General features: G+C 44.4%; 1 protein-coding gene across 1 annotated transcript in view; it reads left to right on the top strand.

The window, feature by feature from the left end:
- Window positions 1-14,516: 14,516 nt before the first annotated feature.
- Window positions 14,517-20,959, top strand: part of LOC149340647 (facilitated trehalose transporter Tret1-like) — a 68,493-nt gene continuing 62,050 nt past the window's right edge. The window contains exon 1 of the mRNA XM_089549479.1: window positions 14,517-14,741. Within this exon, the coding sequence (XP_089405605.1) occupies window positions 14,666-14,741 (76 nt within the window). The 5' untranslated portion in view covers window positions 14,517-14,665. The remainder of the gene's footprint in view (window positions 14,742-20,959) is intronic.

Genomic DNA, 20,959 nt, shown 5'->3' with positions numbered 1-20,959 from the left:
GCGAGGTGGTGGTAGTAGTAACAGCATATGTCTTCTTAGGGCAGGTATATAGTTACCGCTGATCTGGATCATGAAGGGGAAACAACTAGAAGAATAAGAATTGGGTGGAGTGCATATGGCAGGTTCTTTCAGATCATGAATTGTAGTTTACCAGTATCCCTCAAGTGCAAAATATACAACACCTGTATCTTACCGGTACTCACGTATGAGGCAGAAACGTGGAGGCTAACAAAGGGGGTTCAGTGTAAGTTAAGGACAATGCAGCGAGCTATGGAAAGATAAAAGATAGGCGTAACGTAAAGAGATCGGAAGCGGGCGGAGTGGGTGAGAGAAAAAACGCGGGTTAATGACATCCCAGTCGAAATCAAGAGGAAGAAATGGCTTGCGCAGGGCAAGTAATGCGAAGGCATGATAACCGCTTATCCTTAAGGGTAACGGAGTGGATTCCAAGGTAAGGCAAGCGAAGCGGGTCGCGGCAGAAAGTTTGGTGGGCGGATGAGATTAAGAAATTTGCGGGGGTACGGTGGCCGCAACTGGCAAAGGACAGGGTTAATTGGAGAGACATGGGAGAGGCCTTTGTCCTGCAGTGGGCGTATTCAGGCTGATGATGATGATGCAGGGATCATCACAACTGGGCTGCGCGAGGTATGGGTAGGGGCGGGACGGGCTGGAGACGAGGAGAGGGGTCAGAATTCACGCGGCAAGCCCCGCCCGCAGTAAGCGCCTGGCAAGAGTGGGAACTAACATGACATTGTGAAGGGAAGGCGCGGCACTTGGTGGTACAAAGAGTGTCCCCACTCTGAAACCGGAGGCACAAGCATCGAGGCAGCCTGGAACCGGCGGGATATATGCGCCATCTGTGGACAGCTTGGGAAAACTGAATATTTGGATTGGATGGTTGGACGCGGAGGGGCACTCGTGCCAAGCCGCGGTTAAAACGAAAACGTGCTTTTCAGCATCACAAATGGCCGGCTTTCAGGCAAGACGAAAACCATATAAACCACCCAGAAGAGATACGTAACGAGTTACTTCGCCCCTTAAAATTTGTACAAAGCTGGTCACAGACCCAACACTGTCATCAAAACATTTCACAAGGGGCGTGCCTGCTGCACAAAGCTGCTTGCATTAATTGAGGGACGTTTCGAGGACAAATCACGTAAACTGTTCGCCCATTCGTCTCCACTTAGGGTTTTGAATGCAAGAGAAAACGACTTTTTCTCTCTCTACGATGAACCTGAGTTAAAAACTGAGCCACAAGGTGCCTATTCACATCTGTTATGTCGTCCGCGGCAATCAGAATGGAGGAGTCGCCAAGTGGTTATTTGAATTTTATTAACGTTCACTCGTAGGTCTACGACGGGTAGTTCTAAGGATCGTTTGTACAGACACAATAATTTCAATTACTGTGCTTCCCTTGAAATTCTTTGATGATTGGACTTCGCACTTTGTCCCGAGGAATATTTGCGGTTAATTCTGTAATTGCCCGACACTCAGTACGTTCGGTAAAATTTATGACCTTTCAGGACATCTGTACTTCTTTCTGTAGCATGTAAAATTCTTTGATGAGCAGGAACTCGTAGCCAATGACGTGCAGAGGGCTGTGGCAAATTCCTTCACTGCCAGAGGCAGCATCTCGCCGAGGAGAACCCAGGCCAGATGCCCCAAACTGGCGTTGAAGGCCACAAAGAGCACTCCAGTGAAAACGACGGGAAGTCAGCTGTACGACAGAGAAAACGTCTCTACGCTGTGTTCTTTGAGATAGAATGAGGATCCTAGAAGAAACAAGTAAAAGCTGATGGCGAAGGTAGATAAGAAAAGCAAGGTATCACGATAGACGCGATCCGTTAATCCAGTGGCGGCCGCCACTACGAGCACTGGAGCAACTGCAATGATTATGACGCAGCCTTCCGACGCAGTCTTCCGACGCAGTCTTCCGACGCAGTCTTCCGACGCGATGAATGTCCCTTACTGCCGGAACGACGCCAGATGTCGAGGACTCCTGTACAAACATCGCTACGAGTATGGTCAGGAATGGCCTGTAGATGTACGGCACCGACATGTTTCGAAAGTGTAAGTATCCTGCCCTATGTCCACCATACGCAAATAGTCCGAGGGGTGCGACACGCCGAACCAATTCTATTAACACATCCCCTCAATCGACAGACCAACATCATATGGGCACCGCTCACTGCTTCCTCGCAAGCAGTGAATGCGCCCGGAATGCAGAGGAGGATGAAGAGGGCACAAAATGCGTTATCTACCTTCAATGAAATCACGCAACAACACAAATCGGGTGAAGAAACTTTCCCCTGGACCACCACTCGCTACGTAAATGAGAACAAGGGCCGTGATCACTGATACAAACACATACCTTCCCAGACTCCAGCTTACTAAATAATATCTACCCCACTTTCCACACCAATTGATGCCGAATATGCGGTAGCAACACTAATTCTGCTACACATGATAAAATACCACTCCGAAGAGAATTCAATCACAAATTAGCAGTAGATGGCCTTGCTGCTCATCGCTGACCCGGTTCCCCAGGAGACAACAATGAGTCGAGTCCGGGCTGCCGCTCAGGACAAGGGACTCTATAATCGCAGTTCACCATAATTAACAATAATGGTTTTCGCCACCAACCCCACCCCTCTGCAAAATCGGCTGGTAGTTCACAGAACTAAAAAATATAGAGCCTCACATCAGATAACCATGCTGTGCTATCATTGCTTTATAACATATCTGTCAATGTGCAGGTAATCACAGGGAGTAGGCGGATTAATTAGTAAACGTAAAATGCGGCACACCCAGGAATGTGAGAAAGACGACGGACAGGCGCTACCTCCGAATAAATTTTATTGGAAAGATTGGTCGGACTACTTCCAACACAATTTTATTAGGAAGATTGATCGGATTTCTGATTGGATCGGATATCGCTTCCCTCGAAGATCTTCAACAATTCAAGACTGCCATCGAAAATCTTTTTTTTTTGTCATAACTGCCGTACTCCCCGCCCACCCCTCATGTAATACCCCTTAAATGGGGCATTTGAGGACTTAATAAATGAATGAATGAATGGATTGATCCGAAGAAAGTTAATAGGAAGTTGCACTTGCCTGCAGTCTTTACAGTGTTCCTCTGTTAGCCGCACTTCCCGCTCATCACAGATTACCAACTAGCCCGCGCTCACACCTTAAAAAGTGAATTAATTACCAAACATAAATGTCGCTTATAGCCAATAAAGATTCAGACCCCTGAAAACAAGAGAATCATTGTTTCATGTGCTCATAAACTGTACAGTCGATTCTTCGTATATATAAATATATTGTAGTTTTTAATGTCGTATGTCAGCTACTACAAGGGGGAGTACGTGTTCGTAAATTGGATCCAGCGGCTTGTTTGCGTTTGGAATGAAATTATTGGCTTGCCTCTTGTGAACGCTAATAAAGCTTTTAGTGCAAGCATACCTGCATTGTCAGAGTAGCACCAGTAGTATTCGTTTGACCGAGAGGTTTCCAAATGAAGGGTCGTTCGTCTGCATTCAAAAAGCTTTTGTTTTAGAAAAATATAGCCTGTGACACAGCGCGTATATGATGAAAATAATGCATGCGGGTTCAAAAAAAAACACAGTGAATCCCGCCACGTCAAGCGAACCTCAATAGCAATTTCTTCTTGCTTAGCTTTCGGCGATGGAAAGACGCCTGCATAGTAAGTTACAAAACACTCCCGCACAAAAGAAAGATCTTGCTCTCACATCGGACTGTAGAATGCGTAGTTTAGTCAAGGCATCAGTTGTATGTCTACCAGAGAATGGTATCCTCAATATTTGAAGTGGAAAGATTGAAAACTTTCGCCAGATGAGCGTGGCTTGACGCACTGTAATCGCAATCGAGATCACCGTCGTAATGAGGTCATTGACCGTGACGCCGACCATGAGTGCTATCATCTGATGAAGGTAAGAAGGCTGTTAACTGGGCCTGCGCCAGAACTCGTGCCAGCTGCTGGCACAGGACCTGGTGGCCATGACGTTCTTATCAGCTCCTTCAATAGGTAATCTAGGCTCAAATAGTCGTTCCGTTTTAGTGCCTCCACACAGCAGCGCTCTATTGAATAAACAATGCTCCATTGAAAAACAGCAGCGAAATAGACACTTCAATTAAAAGGACGCAAAGTTTTCACGGCCCTTTAAACAGAAACTTCAAAATGAGGCCCTGTAAGAGCACAGTAACTTCTACGGGACAAGTCAGAAAATGGAGTATAGCGTCCTTCTTCCTAATTTTGTCGAAGAATAAATGCCTTTAACGTTTTGATATTATCTTAGACTCGGCAGATTTCGTTAAGCCTACAAGATAAAAAAGGTCGTTTTATTAATTACATATTATATCGCGAAAATAAATTTGGATTAAGAATCTAGGAAGACCAAGTTAAGTACGCGCTTTCGACATGTTCTATTTACTTATTAGTGCGGGAACATTACTTCTCTCAAGAGTCGCGTGTACAAGACCTGTCGGCAGAGCGTGTCTGCAGGAACTGCCATTCATTCATTATAGGACAAATTGTAGAATAGTTGATTAAATAATTATGTAATTACCAGGTATGAATAATTAAGTCACAAAAATATTATATTAATGGATAATTGATTAAATGTACCAATTAATGAATTAGTTGAACCAGTTAATGACATCAAAAATCGATCAATAATTCATTCAAATTGATCAGTTAGTGAGTTAACAAATTAAATAATTCGAATAATTCAATGATATTCAAGTGTTTCAACAGAATGATTCATTAATCTTGTTATCAATTAAATGACATATTTATAATTAGTTCAATTAGTGATTTACTTCACATATTCATCGTTAATTTATCCAAATTGATGAATCGCTCATTATTGAATTAATTAATTACAATTAAGTTATCTTATTAATAATTGAATAATTAGTACTTTGGTGGATTACTAGAAGCTCTATCAACGGGTCCCACGCTTTGGATGTGGTAGAACCTAAGTTAGAGCGAAAACACGACTTAGGAACGGCAAAGGCCGAAAGAAACGACCACGCATCAGCACATTCGGCAGCAGTAGGAGAAATGCTTTGCCCTCGCATTTATGCACGTACGCAGACTTAAGTACACCGCTACAAGTTTTATTTATTACTTATCAATACAGCAATCACTACTCGGTGTGATGTTAAGGACCAACCTTACTCGGATGCAGTATGAGGATGCTAGCAGCTTCTCGCGTGCATTATTGAGAAAAAAATAAAGATGACACTGAATAATGGTAGCAGGTGGTGAAAATAGGATTAGTTGTCTGCAAAAACTAAACTAACGAGTTGGCAATACTTCGAAGTGTACTACTTAATTTTAACACCTACTACCGAAGTATTGTAACTATTCTGAATGGTTCCGTCTCTAAAACAACACAATGAGCAGGCGGCTATAACAACCAGTGGTGCTCTACTAAGGGTGTGGATTCACAGAGAAATCATTGTATGATTGTGCGACCGCATTGCGATCGCGCGAAAATAGGACACAGTACAGGGTGACAGATAGCCTCCAGTCGCACTTGAGGCGATATGGGGTAACGATGTTCGGCAACGTAGTGGAAACGAGGATCCAGTGCCGTTATTTGACCTCACGTCCTCCTCAATGGGTGGAACTGGGGCGCAATGTTTTATCGCGCAGTAGTTATGAAAGAAATAACAGGTAGCTATCTTTGTCAGATAAGCGAACCCATTACGCAACTCAGTATATTAGCCAAATGATAGAGACATACTTTTTCGTCATCTGTTCTTTTAAGTTGTAAGCCTGATCTGGTTAGATTTTCTCGTTTCATTGTTCATCCTTTTTGTCTCCAACTTTGCTAAAGCTTATTCTGCTATTGAACTTCGGCACAACTCCGGAAACCGCTGGAAGTAGCACTATACAAAATCGTTGCGTTGTTATTTTTACAGTGTTTTCAAATGGGGCAACCGTATAACGTGACTTGCGTGGCTCGATGCGCTTAAAGAGCATACCCCGTGTTCCATTTTGTCTTTCTCATAGAAATGCGTTTCTCTTCGTAAATTCCATCCCATTTTCGCTCTAGCCAACGTGTGTCCAACGCCAAAAAGAACTACTTTCTCCGCAAAAATTCCATGCTGAAATAGCCGAGAAGGCCGACCCGCATCACAAGCGCCCACATTTTGAAGAAGAAAGCGCTTATCTTATCAGCTCAAGAGACGTTTATAGATCTGCTGCAGTCGGCGGCGCAAGGTTACTTAATAACTGTCAAGACAACCTGGGTTATATAGGGTGTCGCAAGAAGCCAGTTTCCTGCCACTATGAAGTGTATCAGAGTGATGATAGGGGTAATTACAACGGCGATACTGGGCAACTAACGAAAGGGAAAATGAGCGCTTAATGTCCGTCGCTCGTATTTACAAGGAACTATCCAGACTAGTCTCTAATACTACCCTCCTGTGTAGCTTGACGTAGCAGAATGACGTCTATTATCTTGGGAGAAGTACTTTAGATCGACCAGCACCTCCTGTATTTTGTCCATGCTAGCGAGATAAGGCTGACCCGGCAGATGAAGAACCTACCGGAAGCACTTTTCCTACTCTCCTCCGTCAGCAACTCCATGGCTGTAGGCGAGACCACTCTCTTGGTGGCGCCCCATGACGGAACAAGGATGAACTGAAGCAGTCGCAAGCAGCCGCGTGCATCTTCAAGGATCAGTGCAGTCATCCGAGACCCACTGCATCTGGCTTCCGCCGCGTAGCGTTGAGGCAAATAAAAGAATTGAGGCATCGGAAGGACCCGCCTTGAGGAGCGAGCAATGCGGCTGGAATTGAAAATAAAAAACAGAGCAGGCTCTGGTTCAGGCTATCTGGAAAAACTTTTATGCCACTCAAGAGTTCAGAAACAGCGAAAATTCGGTCACATCCGAGCAGCCCGCCAAAAATGAAACCGCATTTATCGAGCGAGCCAAACCAGTCACTGTCATCAGCTGTGAAGTTCAGCTCCTGCTTAATATCCGACAATGCCGGGAGCGAGTAGGTGATGGCAAGGATGATGGCCGCGGAACCCAAGCAAACTGTGAAAACTTTATAGTAGAGCCTCAGCAGGGAATGCTGCCGATATCACCACCACTGGCGCCGGCAGCTCGTCAGTAGATTCATTGCTATATTCATCGATAAACATCATTTGGTTTTCACCGTTCACTGTCGGAGAAGCGAGTAACTGCACACCGCACCACACCTGAGCGCACTTCCAAGGTGGCAACCATCTTCTATATGATATGGTAAGGGCGGGTTCGATTCCGGCCGCGGCGGATGAATTCCTTGAAGGCGAAATTCTAGAGGCCCGTGTGCTGTGCGATGTCAGTGCACGTTAAAGAACCCCAGGTGGTCGAAATTTCCAGAGCTCTTCACTACGGCGTCTCTCATAGCTTCAGTCGCTTTGGGACGTTAAACCCAAACAAACCAACCAACCATGATATGGTAAGGATGGACCAAGGCACAATGTCCAACCCTGAGGCAGGGAATAACTTAACCGTGCACGAAACGATAGCAGTTTTTCAGTACGATAGCTATTACGTTGCTGCCTTGCAAAAACGACCCGGTTTCTCCGTGACCAAATTTCCTGAATAATCGAGAGGGCTCGTGATGTCAATAGCACAGCGAAATTCGAAAACCTGGTGACTAAACTTTTCGAGTACCTTCCGTTAGATTATGATATCTGATTATATAACAATATTTTTAACAGTGCAAAAAAGGGCACAACACAGGAAAAGACAGAAAGAAACGGACATTAAGAGCGCCGTTTCTTTCTGTCTTTTCCTGTGTTGTGCCCTTTTTTTGCGCTGTTAAATATATTGTAACATGAACCAACAAGCCCTGCATCAGGTACTGATTATATAAACCTGATTCACACGTACACCTTAATTCACTTACTAATACCAGCAATCCTCCATAGTCCGCCTATTATTCATCCTTAATCCATCCTCTGGGCTGGGCCTACTGTCAAAATTTGGAGCGTCCTTTGGGACATTTAGAAGCAGGCCATCTTTGAAGTGAAATTGAATTTTCTTCTATAAAATTGTGGTTATGAAGGCCCCTTTCATCGCTATGGTTACTTTTTAATTCGCCCTCGTAGTAACAGCCATGCATTTATTCATTTAATAAGCCGTCATACCGTACATACGCTCATTACAGCACATATAAGCCTTTTGTTCTCTTCTGCTCCTTAGTTCAATCAGCATTGTATGCATTCTGGAGCACCTTGAAAAAGAGCTTCAAAGACCTGAAATGCGAGTCGCAACGCTTATCGAGTTGTCAACGCACGAGCATTGGCCGATCGTTGCACTCGCCAAAAAGCTGTAGGTAGCCGTGGCGAGGTTAGCCCCCTGATTACAGAGCAGGATGCGATCGGGTCTTGGAGGGGGGACGAGGATATACCAAGAAATGCAAAACTAGATTCCTATTGACTCCAACTCAGTTCCACAAAGCATTCTGTATAAAACCTTATTTACATACGTATTCTTTACACCGTCTGAAAAAAAAACTATGCTCTCAGATAAAAACTATATCCTCCGTTCGAGTTAACCTGTTCCGGTTAAACCGGTGTTAACTATACTGCTTCAAAAGCCATCCTTATAAAGGACAACCAAAAGACAAACGGCACCTTTATGCTGCGCGATGCCAGCGCACGTTAAGGAACCCCATATGGTCTACATTAATCCTAAATACTCCACTAAATGCGTTGCTCACCACAGCTCATGTGTCGCCTCTGGCCGTTAAACACCACATAACCCCTACCACTAACGCAAAAGGTGAGGATCGGTGCACCTCGTCTCGCCAGATACTTAAATCAAGAATTAGCCGGAGAGGTGGGGTGAGCTATTCGACTATTTATCCGAAAACAAACACGATGGCGCAAGCGACACTATCAAGGAGTCAGGTATTCGTTGCTTGTGTAACAAAAGTAGTTTCGTGTTTTTTTGTGGGTTGGCTACTTTCACTGACAGAATCTGCGTGCATGTTACGACAGGTAAGCATTTCAGTAATTTAACTGGTATTTTTAAATTGCTAAGTCTTACATCATGCAGTAAATGCAATATTTATGGAAGCCATGCCTAGTATAAACTGGAGTACGTGAGGAAAGCGCTTGTGAACACTGTGATGAGGGATATACAGACTCTAGAAGCACCAGTACCAGCAAGTGCTCGCACATACTGGAGTCAGAAGTTTTAATTACCGCGAGCCTTCGGCTCTGCTCCGGCTGCGACATGTCTATATTGTTTTCTCACACAGCAATCTCTAGACGTTCTATTTAAGTTGTGAAAGTGACTGCACGAAACAAGCAAAATTAACGACACGCGGAAAACTTCTCCCAAGGCAACCTCGACCGAGTAAGTCGAAAAGGACGTTCGAAGTCGCCAAGCGGTCTGTGACGCCCCAGACGGAGAGACGCGGCAGAGCAGGAAGCATGAGACGCAATGTGATCCGTAGAGATATAGATAAAGCAGAGACAAAATAGAAGACGATAACCACAAGTGAAAGCCAAGGGCCAAGCAGCGACGCTCTACGTCAGTGTCCAGCCTCGTTGCCTGACGTACAGCAAGCGTATGCACAGTTAAAGTGAAACCTCCTTCACGCAGCGGGCAAGCGACCCCACCGGACTCTCGTCTAGACTGTTATATTCCACAAGGCAATGAAAAATATTCATAGCCATACCATTTCAGCTAAGGAGACAGCCTTGTCGGCGTTACCAGATACATGAACTGGCTGTGAAGTGGGGCAAGCGCGGATCTAGAATGCATTATCATATATGGCCGAAAAGAGCCAGGTCGGAAGCCAGTGGAAAATTTGGCGACAGAGGTCGGGTACGTCGTTCCATAGGGGGCGAAAGGCAAGCAGTTTGTACTTGAATATGTGGCCTTCAGGCACTTGCTGTGCAGTGTTTGTTGCTTAATTCTTTTTTTTTTGTTGCTCCTGTGAGCTTGGATTTCTTTGTGGAGAGATTTTACTAGAGCGACAACTATAAAAGATGACAAGGTTAGCCAGAACGAAATATCCTCCACAGCACTAACAACAGCAATAACTAACGCTTTTTAGAAGCACCAATAAAATGTCTTAGTGTCATCTGCTCGCACTGCCTTGGCGTACAGACTACCCTCTGGAAAACAGGTCTGACAGTACACTGTAATACCCCGAGACACAGATGATTGATGGCTAAAAGCAGCATAAACTCGGGTGGCCTAAAACTAGAGGTACCTAGAACTTTTGAGAATTTCACCATTTCCTCAGAGTACAAGCATGACTGTCTCTTCTGTGTCCCTTTTTAGTGAGCTAGTTAAATCTTCTAGATTTTGCACGATTCGAGCATTTAACGTGCGTTGTTGGCATACCGTTCCTGCCGCGATTCTCTGTCGCGAATGGGACGTCGAACGCGCCAGTCACTGTGCTCCTGATTTCGAAAGATCTGTAATTATTGACAGCCGTCCCATGCAGATCGCACTAGAGGTGCTAGAGTCGTTGGAGATAGGTAGGAAAGGCAGTGACAGGCACCAACAGTCACACTTTCGCGAAAGAAAAAGATCGAGTATCTGTGCCCGAACCGCGTGACAACATGACTGGCTTCGTGGTCCTGACTTGTAAACCTTTTTAAGGGGGCTTCTTCCCCCTTACATATTCCTGTATATTTCGACCGATCTCTCGAATAAAAATTTAGTTGGAGGTAGCGCTAGTCGTCGTATTCACTCGTCTTTGCGTTTTTTGCGCGCTTGGTGTCAAATAAGAACAAACTAGCGCCGATTTCTCCGTTTCCACGGCTTTGCTCGTCAGCTGCGCTGCTTTATGCATGATACTTATCAAGTACACTTTGCTGCCAACAATCACCCTACTACTGGGAAACAGCACAAACACACAGAACAACACAAGAAGCTTGTTCTGTTTCTTCGGTTGTGTACTGTGTGCAGTTTCCACGTTGTAGCGCGTTAAACCTTCAGTATGTGTAACCAACTAGCCGCAATTGCCGTCTTGCGTATAAGAACATTTTCCTCCGTTTAGGACGATTACTCAAGAGGTGAAGCATTGCTGTGAGGCGCCACTCGAGAGAGGAACATTTAAACAAAGAAAAAAATGGTTCACAGCAGCTCTCTGATGTGGCCGATATATTCAGTTGTAAACGGCCATCTCTCGCGTGCATTTGTTTTAATAAGCTTTCCAGCTACTTGGCTCATTCCCACACAGACCTCGACAGCTATTATGTGCATCACTTTTCTCGTCAGCCTCGCTAGCCAATGAAACAGTTTTACCGCTGTGAATAGGTTCGCACCATTACGATCTCATGCAGAGAGTGTCCTTTCGTTTACGATCTAAATTGTTTGCAAGCTTTCAAAAACACACTGCGCTGCACCCAGTGCACGCAATAATGCATCGGCGAACGCTACAAACAGACGACAGATGCAAAAGTTGGAAGCCTGAAGCTAGACATTGGAGTACGTGCGTCTGTCAAGCACGCTTCTACTGATTATTTGTTGCCCTTTCAATGGGTCTCAGATATTCGTCGCCCTACTCGGGCTGGCACGTACGCACTCTAAACATCTTTCTAAGACGAATGGGCACGTGCATTCAAGGAGCCGTTATCCTCGGAAACCGCCTCTTAAGACGACGGCCAAGGAACGGGAAGCTCGCAGCAATCGTTATCGCCTTCACTTTTAGAAGCGTGTATACGTACTCCGGATCACGGACAAAATATTTACCCAAGACAGAAGCTAGACGGCGGAAATGAAGCTTTGCGCCGTCGATGCCGCATGAGCCTAAGAACGCTCTTTTTCTGTAATATCAGCTACCAGTATCACTGCGAACAATGCTGGCGCAAGTGACAGCATAGATGGTCTCCAACCTCTCACGACCATTCATTAATTTAACTTCCGCCCGATACGGTGGTCAGATTGCTCACAATCCGGTGGGCAGCTAGGGATGACGCCACAATTGGCAGCAGCTCGCGCGTCGCTCCTCCGCGCTAACGAAAGCTTACCCGAGTTACTACCAGAGCACAAAACAATATTCTTGCTTGGGGTTGCTACGTCTGTAGTAGCGCTTTCGCACTAATTTATGTGCACAACAAATGCGATGTGCATGCCCTTCCTTGGATCCGGTTCTATTAATGAAGGACTTAATATTAATCACAATATTGAAACATTATGCATTCGAGGTTTTCAACTTGTAATACGCAACGTGGGAGAAAACTTATATGAAGAAATGCTTGAAGGCGCCGCAAGACTTTTTCTATTACTTAAGGGGCAAGGGCCATTTTTCTTCATTTTTTTTTTCATTTTTCTGCACAATATGGCCGTGCTACAAGAAATTTTCACTGAATTAAGAGAGACGCGATGAGGTCATAGGTGCCCAAATCACACGCTATGAAAGCGAACGTAAGCGTTCCAATGCTGTCCCTTAATCTTATAAACGTTTTCACGAACCAAGCAGGAAACTCAGAAAAACTCTTCATAGTCTGGCTGTTCATCCGACCGCTGCCTCGCCCTGTGAACCAGCAACACTCAATTTTTTTTTTTTTAAATAACAACACCCCCGCTGCGCCGCTGTTCTCCTCCCACCGCAGACGAACCTCCGGACTCATCATATACGCTGGACGCAGTGCTGATTGCTTCGACGCATCTTTCAGCTCTATGGTCACATGGAACCACCGACTTTGCGCCTCACGGTCTTAGTCGTCAAGCAACATAAGACCTCCTAACCCTGCACGAGCTCTTTTCGCCCTCTGGCACCGCTTCACAGCAATGAGATAAATGCTGAATAGCGGGTGCTTGGCGCAGGTCAAATTAAGCAGATTCCCTCTCGACATATACACGCCTATGGCTCTCGTTAATGGCAACTGAAAACGCGATGTAACGTGTGACCCTAACAAGTCTTGAGTGTTTTCTCGACAACCACTGTTTATAACCAGAATGGACTTCATAAAGTTCACTCTGCTGTCGAAAGTGCAATTAATTCCTTATCAACGGTGCGATAAGAAAAACTTTGTGCTGGCTGGTAACTAGTCTGATTCATGTTAAGATGTTTTGACAGTTTTTTTACATGATGCTATACCAGATTCCGCCAAAAAATGTGGCATTTTTGGAAGACCACGTCAATAAATTACAAGCAGGAGTTTTAATAAAGTACGTTCCATATGACGACACTTTGCGCTGACACAATGGACCGTCGTGCAGCTTGTGATGCGCTTTGTCGGTTAGAGCTGTACAGCTACTGTGCAATGTTGTTTTCATCGACATTTTTGATCATCTACGGATCACAGTGTCGATGTCCGCGTCCACAAGAGCAAGCAAGGCCTCAGCGTGCAGTACGTCCCTATAATAAGCTGCACTGGTCCTCTCTGGTGTGAGCTTGCCTGCAATGCGAAAATTTGAAAGCTCTCAGGCTTCCGCATTCAGGGTGTGCTTCTATCTTCCTCACAGTTCCTCCACACGGGACATAATTTACGCGGCTCATATACCCAACCCAAATTCACTTCCTTTCCCAAAGAATCACTGCAAGTGCCTTTGGGACCTTTAACCACTCATCGTCATTACCCTCTAGCCCATATCTAGTTCATAAACTCAGTGCGCTCAAAATCCATTCTTCTCAGCCTACTAAGCCTATTCGTGGTCATAAATCGTGGTCGACCTATCTTCCTCATCATCGCGAAACTTTTAGCACCATATCTTTCACCTCTGACAAAAAAACTCGGCTTCAAACTTCCCTCTAGCCCCTGCAGGCGTTCCAAACTGGCGCCTTCTGGATGTGCTTCATGACGCGACTTCTGAAGAAATTGTTTAGAGCATGTGACGGCAGGTTGCCACACTGCACGAGTTTCACGCGAAGCAACTGTTTGCCTAACGTTCGTTAGGGGTCCCGTACGTAGCTCCGCGCATCCGAAGCCCTCGGAAGCCAAAAAAGTGACAAGTGCGAGAAGCGGAACAGACAAGCTTTCTAGCCGCGCCTCTGTCAAGATGCCAGTTAGCCTAGCAACGAAGACACGCTAGGAGAGTTTCGCCAGCCCGCCCGTATTTTCTTGAAGCCACAAAGAAAACAGGTACGAGCCAGCCGGGGCTGGCGGAGAAGGCCCAACAGTGACAACAACCAGTGGGAACCGCAGCTGCGAAATAAAGAAGGCTCCTCGAGCAAGCTGGCCATCCACGATGAAGTCAGTGGAGAGGAGCTGTCGAGCGTCACAGGATTGCGTTTGCGAGCGCGATCTCCGCTTTGGTAGTGAGCCGCCGGAGCGGACCGCTTTGGTTTATTCATTAACTCGGCACGTGCCTACCCCATAAGCAGGGGTCTCCCTATTGCAAAGGATATCCACGTCCAACCACGTTTATCTCATAGTGATGGTTAAACAGCGCAAACACACACAGACCAAGAAGGAGACAAGACACACACAGCGCTGAACTTACAACTGATTACAAATCAGTTGTAAGTTCAGCGCTGTGTGTGTCTTGTCTCCTTCTTGGTCTGTGTGTGTTTGCGCTGTTTAACCATCACTATGAATCTACACCAACTAGCCCAATCTGCAGTTCTTCTACGTTTATCTCCCTGTCTTGGAACATAGGCCTCCATTATACCATGAGCACTATGGGCGCACTAACATATGGCACGCAGTCCTTTCTGAGGGAATGCTGTTTCCGAAGCCCTCTTCTCGACGCTCGGCGTCACCGGAAGAACTCCAGCCTCTCTGGCCTTATGTTCGAGGTAAGCCCCATGACGTTAATTTCGAAGTTGACGTTCATTGTGATTTCAACGGCTGAGTTGGCCCTTAAAGTAGAGTGCTCGTAAGGAAGGCGAGTAATGTGCACACCGTTTTTCACGCGATGGCACCGAAACTGGGTACCAGGTATAAAATGCGGAACTTTTTTTTTAAAGATGGAGAAAGATATGAGGATTTGAACACCTTATGCATGAAGGTTGGCTAAAACTGTCACCCTTCTCTCTCTCTCTTATTAATAGCATCCTTAAAAACTGGAGCGTGTTAAAACAGCTGCAGAGGTTGGACTCAATTCGAATGAGATGACAACAATGAAGTTACATGATAGCCGATTAAGGGCACGCTAGTGATAAAAAATTATTATGAGGTAAAAAGGACATTTCCTCTTCAAGTAAAAAGATGTGCCAGCTACGCTTTAGGGTTCCCGTAAACTGGATATGCAACCACTGCGGCTATTATTAAAATTACCTCTGTTAATTCTTAATCTCCTACCTTTGAAAAACGGTTTTTCCTTTTCTGAAGTGGCACGCAGACTCTTAAGATTCCTCACACTTCGGAGCGTGTGAAAATGGAATTTCAAAGCCGGCTTTTCAAGAACCTCTCAAAGGCGCAGTGATATTGCTCCATTAGTTGTGCAAATCGAACTGAGGCCGCGCCCAACTACCATGATATGACAGCACCTCCATCGTACAATTTTATGGCGAATTCTATTCAACAGCAAAGGAGTATTTCGGAGCAGCCCCCATAGCGCGAGTGCATTAATTGCCGCATGGTTCTTTTAAAGCACGCTGTGCATGTCAGACAATTTATTAGTCATCATAGATAAATATGTACATAGAAAAATAAATGCGTATAATCTAAAAATTTAATTTTCTTCATGAACTATCGACATATTATAGAAGGAACGTTTTTTCCTCTCAAAACCGTTAAGGAAGGATAACCGAATGTTAAACTCACCATACTGAAAGAACTCTTTGCAGTTAGATTTTAGTACACAATCCGTGCGGGTCAGAAAGGCATAAAAGAGGAACCATATCCGTATTGCTCGTGTAATCTTGCAGGAACCGGATGCTTGTGATTTTTCGTAGATCGACATAATAGATAACATATTATGGTTAATTCTGAAAACTGCTGCTAGGCAGAAGCAGTCGCCGTTATTAGCATCGCTGTTATTGTCGCTGCTGTGCTTGATTTTGTTAGCGAGCGGACCGGCCTCCCTAAACACGAAAATTGAATGGATGCGGGGAGTAAATAAAAATGCAAAAAAATAGCGGTATGCAAATGCCCTTAGTGCGCTTTTACATTTACTTAATTTATTAACCGCGAGTTTCTTTTTTTTTCCTTATGAGAAAACATCTATATCTGAATGCTTAGAAATTTCTCGAAAGCATTCATAAATCGCGAAAGGGGCTGTGTGATTTGAAAGCAAAGTCATGTTTAGCATATTTTCATATCGTGTATCCTTTCCACAAAGATCCGTAGCCAATACACACAGAGCCGCCGTGGTGACTTAGTGTTTATAATGCTCGGCTGCTGACCTGAAAGACTCGGGTTCGATCCCGGCATCGGTGGTCGCATTTCGATGGAGGCGAAATGCTGGAGGCCCGTGTACTGAGCGATGTCAGTGGACTTTAAATAAATAACCCCAAGTGGTCGAAATCATCCGGAGCTCTCCACTACGATGTCCCTCATAGCCTAAGTCACTTTGGGACGTTAAAACATCAAAAACCTTAATGCACTTATACAGGCAAGGAAAATAAAATATTGCACTGTAAAGAGTGCACGATCACAGAAAGGCTGCTTAGAAATGAAAGCCACGTTTTCAGGCTGCACTTCAAAGTCTTTCAGTGTGATATATACCTGGACAATACGAAATTATTAAATCGCGCGTGTGGCCGTGCTTCGCATTCATCGCTGATGACGGCGAGTTAAAACGCAATCTTTAGTCATTGTCAGAAAATGGGGTCGTAAAAAGCGCTAAAAAATCCTCTGACGGCAACCAACCTCTCGGTGGCAGTTTTCAGGATGTTAAAACACGTTTTTAGCACTGCTTTTTCAGTTCTCTTTCGAAAGCGCTGGCTTTGACGCAGCGCGAACTGCTATTCTCAACGCTCCGATGCACAAATTCAATGACTTTGCAAGCTGTTTCACATTGTGCAGAAGTGGCCTTTCCTACTAACTCCACGTTATGTCACGGTGGTCAATACACCCAGTGTTACAAGGCACCGACTGACAGCTTCATAAGTGCTCGGTCAGAAGAATCTTGCTTCCAGGTTTTTTTTTTTGCTTTCATTTTATTCTACTTGCTTGCCCTTATTATGGGCATTGAAGGCAGACGTGAACAGTCATTTCTTGCGCTGGCGAACTCAATGTTAAATAACCCCTGGAAAAACTGAAACAGATACGGCGTTCGTAAGTGTGTTGTGAAATCAGTCTGAAAGACGACTGGTACGGTATGGTATGGTATGGTATGGTATGGTATGGTATGGTATGGTATGGTATGGTATGGTATGGTATGGTATGGTATGGTATGGTATGGTATGGTATGGTATGGTATGGTATGGTATGGTATGGTATGGTATGGTATGGTGTGGTGTGGTATGGTATATCGTCTCCTGTCGTGTCTTTCCTGTTATGTTGACACAAGACTGGAATTTCCTGTAACCTAAAAACCTTTCACGAGACCCTTTAACTATGAGACAATGAATATTGATTGCTTCCATTTTAAAGAGCAACACACAGCCTGAAAAGGACCTCACTACGATGCAGAGAAGTACAATACTCATTTATTTCACATGGAAGGTATTACTGGAGAATTTGTTCAGAAAAAAAAAGAGTGCACGAATTCTTTCCTTGCGTTTGTGGTGTATATGCTGCGTAGTGCTTTCTTGATGCACTGATTACAGCTCTCACATAATGGTTTCTAAAAAACTTTTTCTTACGGTGTCTTCTGATATGCTTTCGTTATTGTGAACAGCAACAATCTAGTATTTACCTTAAAGCATCTTTAGAAAATTTATTCTGTACGAGTACTCACTTGTGTGCCTATTTGTTTAGATGCCTTAGTGCATAAAATTTGACATAATTTTTCTGCATTCTTTGCTCAAAACATATACTGCATTTCACATTTCCTGCTCAAGCTTTTAAGAGATAATGGCACAAATTCTTTGCTGAGCCATTTCTTTAAAATTTTGTTCCTTTCATAGCATTTATAGCTTGCCCTCAAATACACTTTCCAACCGGGTTAATTGGGGAGACATGGGAGAGGCCTTTGCCCTGCAGTGGGCGTAGTCATGCTGATGATGACGATGACACTTTCCAAGTCGATGTGCGTGCTGACATTTTTGGCGAGTTTTCCGCTTTAAGCTCGTGCAATAATACACTTGCCCATCATTTGCATGCGTCAAGTATTTAAGGGCCTTGTTATGTCATTTGCCACTTTGGCACGCAGCAGGAAGTTCGTAGGTATAATTTTCTACCATTGTGTTTGCTTTTCTTGTTTTCGTGCTGCATGTAGAGAGAAAGGCATTCCAATCAAATTAAAATTAGTGCTCTTCCCTCTTCGGCACAAGCTCAGCCACAAACCACAGCAGTTAACTATTTCAGCGCTTATGTACAGCGCATGCTTATTTTATTCTTACCTGACCGTCATACCTAAATTCCAGAAAAAAAAAAACAATGGCAGATGCAACGAATAGTGGAAGGTCTCTTTCGCAAAGAACTTGACCTGGAGACGTCGAGCGCACTTGAGGACTTCTTTGAATCGTTCGGCTCCATTGCCTTTGTGCGCTACCTAAGGAGCTTATCTGCCCCCTTACGATAAAGGGCCAACAAACCTTGTTGCCTAACACAACATTGAAATGAAGCGATGGTGGAGAAAAACAAATTAACGTAAATCGAAAGGTAATAGATAGAATAGTATATGCCGTTAACAGAGGAATGTTACGAGTAACAGAGGAGTATTACAAACACTGATGAAAAAACGCCAGTCGAAACGTTACGGTAACATTGTCCGAAGAGCACAGTGCGAGAAATGTCGGACGACTCGGGGTATTCTTGCAGAAAAAAAGATACGGAAGACATTACCACAGTTTGTCTGCGCTTTGTTTTTCATCTGCTGTCTCTGCTACATGCTGCTGCTGATAGAGCAATCCGTACCCATCAACGTCTTGAGATAGTTTTGTTCCCTCCTTTGTCACAGTTCCTTGAAATAAGGGTAAATGACCCCAGCCAGGACATCAGAACATGCTGTGGCAAACAAAGCTGCTGTTTAATTGTATGTTATTATTGTTTAAAATTAATTCAAATATAATAGGCCCGAAGTGATAAGCACCCAGCGTCGCCTATCACAGCCCAGGCAGAGGAAAACGAAGAAAACAGACTTGATAAAATCTGCGGAGAAAACTCAGAAACTCAGACGGAGTCAATGGCGGATGCTTGATTGTCCCACTTACCTCTCATTGCTTGCTTTTCTTGGCCCGTTTTCGTTTCAGAAAGAAAACTAACAGTGCTTGCTTACGAAATTCATGCATTTCCATCAATATATGTCACAATCCCACTTTCATGTCATGAGCAATTCTCAATATTTCATTTTTACGTTTGCCTGCAAAACAGCAGGCCGACGCAGTCTTCCTCTGCACTGAAGATACCATAATTGCTTCATGTCACGCAGGTTTGTCAGTAATCTTTTCAGGCAACGCATTCATGTGACGTTAAAAAAGTTAATTCTAGTAACCAACAACCCACTGAAATAATCCGAGAAAACTAAAAGAGAAAGTTATCCGCAGCTTAATAAAGACGCAACTTAATCTCTTAGCGCAATGGGGTAAGGTGATAAGTAGAGAAAGTAAAGGCAACAGAAAAGAGCGCTGCCACCGTCAATGCGTCGTTCTTGAACCAAGCACGCCATCGTTCCGCTGCCAAAATACACGATTGAATAGCAGAGGCTCTTGTTTCTCAACATTTCGATAAAGGTTCGTGGCTGCCCACATTATCCGAATTGTCCCGGACCTACGTTCATAGTTGCGCATTCGACCATTGCAGTTTGATTTAAGGGGAAGTACAGTCAGTGTCTGTACAGTCAGTACAGACAGTGTCTTTATATTTTTTTTTCCCAACTTCTTGCAGTGCATGCCATAGAAAGAAGTGCTCTGCTCAGTATCTCTACCCTGAATTCTCTCGGCCTGCTCCAAGAGTGTTGTTGTTCACAATAATTTCGCACTACTAATAGGAATCCACCGAGCGTGACGCAGGTGACTCAAATATGAAGATAGAGCAGGACAGAATAGTTGGCAAGGCGACCTGAATTTAATTTAATACGATTTTTAAGGAGCTAGCTTTACTGTGCCGCTTTTTTACTAACTGAGTGATCAGCGTGACTAGCTTCATAACGTCATCGCCTTCATCGGAGCTTAGAGAAATACAGAATACTCGAATTTGCCACTAGTTTGAGTAATATTCTGGGTCTCTCCTAAAGAAACTTGCTCCCATCCAAACCTCATTTCTTTTACGATACATCAACAAAAAAAGTTGCCCTTTTATTTCTTCTACGGGTAACTACAGCGCGAACTGAATCTACTTTGAGAGGATTTTCTTTCGCTGCGGGACAGAAAGTTCTGGTGATTAGGTTATTGTGCCACGTAAGCATGTGTTTCTAAAACAGTTCTCTAAGGGCTCTAATGTCCCCAGCCTGTACAATATCATCCGCTTAAGGATATTTCACCATGAAGAATTACTACGATGGTAAAGTTAATACGTTCATTGGCCTACCTCTTAATGCTACAGCAAATGTTCCTAAGCAGATAAGGTTTTATTTAATAGTAGAATCAGCTTTTGTAGTATCCATGCAGCTATTGCTAACCACACTGAGCCATTATTCTTCTAATTTAAAGAACCGCGTGCAGAATCTCATCAAATGATGTTTATTTTTTTTTTAACGTACTCAGAGCAGTAGGAGATTCCGCAGTTTTCAAGACGTGACTTTAGGGGGCTGCTAGGTCGGCGAATCGAAATAGTTGCTGCTGATCGCGCTGTGTCTCTACGCTGGAGAGTAGTCGGATTCTTTTCTAAACGTTTCCATTCCCGTGTCGGAACATTGCTTCTCAACGGGTATCCTGGGGTAGTAATCTCACAGCCTTGAGCGAACACAACAGCCGGTTACTATCTCTTGGCCGGTCTATGTGAACTTCGTCATCGAGTGCCGCGA

The sequence above is a fragment of the Amblyomma mixtum genome, chromosome 6 (genome assembly GCF_055824585.1).
Source record: "Amblyomma mixtum isolate Tamu chromosome 6, ASM5582458v1, whole genome shotgun sequence".
In the NCBI taxonomy this organism is placed as follows: domain Eukaryota; kingdom Metazoa; phylum Arthropoda; class Arachnida; order Ixodida; family Ixodidae; genus Amblyomma; species Amblyomma mixtum.
Note: the sequence above shows the minus strand (reverse complement) of the source record. Positions and strands in the feature narration are given on the sequence as shown.